The following is a 4109-nucleotide window of genomic DNA, read 5'->3' on the forward strand; positions in this document are numbered from 1 at the left end:
ACAGAGATGCATCCAAGACTCACAAGGTACCCACTGCTCTCAGAATACAAGGGAACAGAGGGAACATTTTATTAAAGTGAGGGAACCGATTCACAAGTCACAGGACATGATTGATAAACTGATGGAGGCTGCAAGACGATACGGTCTGTGGTTTTAGAGGATTGTTGCATGAAACAGCCTCAATCTTAGTATTTATGGTTCACTCTGATTTGAATACAGCTACACTAGTCCAACCTGTGGGTCGGGCCCCTGAAAAGGGTCAACAGATAAATGTGAGGTGTCATTTCATGATTAGAAAGAGATTTCCAACTATTTCCAGATCAACATACAAATTCCTACCTCCAGATTTTGGACTTGTCTTCACTTTTATAGTTGCGGTGAAGTTTTGAATGACAATAACAGAGAATTGAAAAAGACTCAGAAGACACTGTCTCTTGATCTCTTCACTGCCGGAGTTACACTGGGATTGATTTTCTAAACGTACTGTTTCAATGTATAATCTAAAATAACACAGCTGTGTGAGTCCAGTATCTCTCTGTGTCTCAGGTGCCAACGATTTCAGAGACAAACTGGAAAAGAGCTCTGACTGCCATCCTCGGGCAGCTGAACAACCCTCAGTACAATAAGATGCTGACATTTCTGAAAATCCTCCAAAAGAAGAAAACCACTAAGTTCAAAGAACACTTGCCCCAAAACATTATTGAGCGCTTCGGAGTGGAAACGTCCATCCAGAAAGTCAAAGAAGCACTAGATCGGATACCTCGGAGGGACGATGCAGTCCAAAAACACTTGCGACCCTTTGTGCACAAACTGAAGAGCAAACAGGAAAAGAAGAAGAAGGGTGAGGTCACACTGTGAGGTGTGTTAATGTCAGACTTCTACAGACAGCCTGTGGTAGGACCAAGCTTTTATCATAAGAAACCCTGTTTTCAAAAGTTCAAAAGTTCATTAAAGGATTCAGAGAATCTGAAATTTCTGCACACACAGAGAAACCTGCAGACCGGTACTGAGGCAACACCTGCTGTTTCTTATTTCAGCAGACGATGAACAAAGCACCTCTGCACTTACACTGACCTGTCTGCAGTCCACACATGAAAACATCCGCGGCAGGTTTTTAAACCAGCTACTAAACCAAGGAGCTGATTGAAAGTACTGTGATCAGCTTAGCGTCTGATCACAGAGTGAATCAGCTCGCAGTTTGAAGTTAGAGTTTGTTTTCTGCTTCTCGAACAGAAGCCAGATCTTAACAGCATTTTTCTTCTTTTAAAGGTAAACGGATAAACTCCCAGCGTAAGGTAAGAAGAAATAAACCACCATTTTTAACCACATGGCCCCTGCAGTGCATCACAAATAGTTTGTGTTTAATTAATGATTGTTGTGAATTTGGTCTCCACAGACTGATCCTGTCGGCATAATGAAGTCCAAAAAGAAGAAGATGGAGAACAAAGATTCATCCCTGAGATCAACTGAAACCACAGAAACTCCAAAGGCACCTGCTGTTTTCAGCCCCTGGCCCATGAATACTGTATCATCCATGAGTTTGAATGGAGCCACCAAAACTCCCGAGGTAGCTGCTGTTTACTGACTGCAGGGTGTAAATGTGTTTGAATTGTTTTTGAGCCAGTTTTTATTCAGTTTTTTAGTATAATATAAGGTAACAGCTTAATAAAAGAGAGGAAATAAACTGAGGGAGCACATTAACAAATCAAGGTAACAGCTTAATAATTTTATAGAATTGATTAGTAAACTGAGGAACCAGAACTGTGGGAACTGATTAATAAAACGAGGGAAGTAATTAGTAAACATAAGGAACTGAATAATACACGTAAGTAGTAAAAGAATGGAATAGATTTATAAACTGAGTTAACAAACAATCAATAAACAATAAACCGATTACTATAGTTATGTTAACAGATGAATTATTCGAGGGAACTTGTTCATGAATTTAGGGAACTAATTAATAAATCAAGGTCAGTGAACCAACAACAGAACTAATTGATAAACAAAGAAACCGAATAGTACTGAGTTAACAAATTAATAAACCCAGGGAAGTGATTAATAGAGGGACATTAATCCATCAAGGGAACCGGACATTAAACTCAATTAATGAAAGGTGTATAATATACTGAGTTGACAAATTAATTAATTAAGGAAACTGATTAATAAACTGGGGGAACTAAAAAAGGGAACAGATTAGTAAACTAACAGATTAATTCACCAAACAAAAAGTTTATCAAATGGCAGTTTACACTCTCACAGTTAACATCCATAACTGACAGGATGTAATAGAGAAACTCAATTAGAGGTCAAAATGTATTCATATATCTATTAATATTTTTACATATTAATATATATTTCTTTTAAAAATTATCAATAATATTTATTAAATAAATAATTATATTTGGTTTTACCATATGGCCCCTGCATTGCATCACAATTACTTTGTGGTTAATTACACTGTAAATGATTTCCTGTTTTAATTTGGTCTCCACAGACTGATCCTGTCAGCACAATGAAGCCCAAAAAGAAGAAGACGCAGAACAACGATTTATCTATGAAGTCAGCAGAAACCACCAACGCTCCCGAGGTAGCTGCTGTTTCCAGGCTGCAGAGTGCAAATGTTTTTGATTTTCTTCCTTTTTTAACAAGTCAGTTGTTATTCAAATGCTTGGTAAAGTACAAGGGAATGGCTTAAAATAATGGAAATAAACTGAGGGGACATATTAGTAAATCAAGATTACAGATTAATAAACCAAAGGAACGGATTAGTGAAGGGAAGAAACCAGAGAGTGTGTTTAAAAGGAGGAGCTAACATTTTAATACATTAAATTTAAGGATTGGTTTTACAAACAAGGAGTAAAGATTAGTACCACATGACCATTAGGGGGCTCTGTAATTTGGAGTTTTTGGGTAACCTTGTGCTCTTTTTCAGTCTGATTGTTCAGAACCATCAGAGGCTAAACTGGAGGAGCCAGCGAACAGTGATTCATCCCTGAATTTGAATGGAGCCACCAAAACTCCCAAGGCAGCTGTGCAGGTTCAGAGTGCACCTGTCCACACTGGGAGAGTTAAAATCAAAGCAGTCACATCCTTCAATAAAAGCAACACTCACCTGGTGGTGGATGTAAAAACGGAGCTGAAGGAGTGTTTTGTGAGGACTCGTCTCCTGGCAGAGGCACTTGGCTACAAAATGGAGGAAGGCGTTGAAGCCAGAATCCGCGAGGCAATGCCGATCTCAGCAGAGGCTACAATGCAAGGAAAGAAAATTACGGCCATTAAAAAGGTGTAAAAATGTATTTTTATGATTATTTAATTTTACCTGTCTCACTCTGTTTTTCTAAGCTCATGGTGTAATGGACACACATATTTCAGTAGTATTCTCACGTTTTTTGAATGTTTTGTTTTGAAGTTCAGCCTTTTATTTTGAAAGAGAAAATTATAGCGCAAAACAGGAAAAAGGCTAAGTAGTAAGTAATGTGAGATAAACCTCGCAGCGTTTCCTGGTCTGTTGGGTTTTCAGCATTATTTCCTCTGTTCAGATTGTCGGTCTGTGGTTGTTGTTGAGTTAGTCGTTTCAGGCACTTTGTGTAGCACTTCTGGAAGTTGCAGATTTTCCCAGTGTTCCAATAACTGATGGATCAGAGGCACTTTCAGACTCAAGGAACTTTTTCAGAATTTTTAAAAACTTTTTAAGTGACTGCATCTTTTTTTAAGCTTCTGCCTCCAACAAGCTAGGTGCTTGGAGTTCTTCAGTGGTTGAACAAAGAGGAGCACCAAGAACAGGCACAAACATGGTAATATGGTATGTTGTTCTTGTGGAGGTAACACATTTGGACAGTTACCCTCAGGTATGATTCCTCTATATTATATACAGTACTGTGCAAAAGTTCAAGGCATGTGAGAAAAATTGCTGTAAACAAAGAATGCTTTCAGAAATGGAAGAGTTAGTCATTCATTTTCATCAATCAACAAAATGCAGTGAATGAGCAAAAGAGAAATGTAAATCAAATCCATATTTGTGGTGACCACCCTTTGCCTTCTTCTAAGTACACTTACAGGGCGATCGTGGCTCAAGAGTTGGGAGTTCGCCTTGTAATCGGAAGGTTGCC

The 4109-nt window shown here is 38.4% G+C and overlaps 1 protein-coding gene across 1 annotated transcript; it reads left to right on the forward strand.

The window, feature by feature from the left end:
• Positions 1 to 6: 6 nt before the first annotated feature.
• Positions 7 to 3882, forward strand: LOC102195394 (uncharacterized). Its single transcript, XM_005755779.1, has 6 exons — positions 7 to 26; positions 547 to 841; positions 1270 to 1295; positions 1397 to 1567; positions 2495 to 2587; positions 2933 to 3882. The coding sequence occupies exons 2-6, from the start codon at positions 628 to 630 to the stop codon at positions 3287 to 3289; spliced, it is 861 nt and encodes a 286-aa protein (XP_005755836.1). The 5' UTR covers positions 7 to 26; positions 547 to 627; the 3' UTR covers positions 3290 to 3882.
• The last annotated feature ends 227 nt before the right edge of the window (positions 3883 to 4109 follow it).

This window comes from Pundamilia nyererei, unplaced genomic scaffold (genome assembly GCF_000239375.1).
Source record: "Pundamilia nyererei isolate P.nyererei 1_Seehausen unplaced genomic scaffold, PunNye1.0 scaffold03167, whole genome shotgun sequence".
Taxonomy (NCBI): Eukaryota; Metazoa; Chordata; class Actinopteri; order Cichliformes; family Cichlidae; genus Pundamilia; species Pundamilia nyererei.

Excerpts from the sequence above, each read along its gene's own strand:
- LOC102195394 (XM_005755779.1), top strand. The coding sequence starts at position 628 with ATGCTGACATTTCTGAAAATCCTCCAAAAGAAGAAAACCACTAAGTTC. Across the intron at positions 1,568-2,494 it reads GAGCCACCAAAACTCCCGAG|ACTGATCCTGTCAGCACAAT; the intron begins GTAGCTGCTGTT and ends TGGTCTCCACAG. Across the intron at positions 2,588-2,932 it reads AAACCACCAACGCTCCCGAG|TCTGATTGTTCAGAACCATC; the intron begins GTAGCTGCTGTT and ends GCTCTTTTTCAG.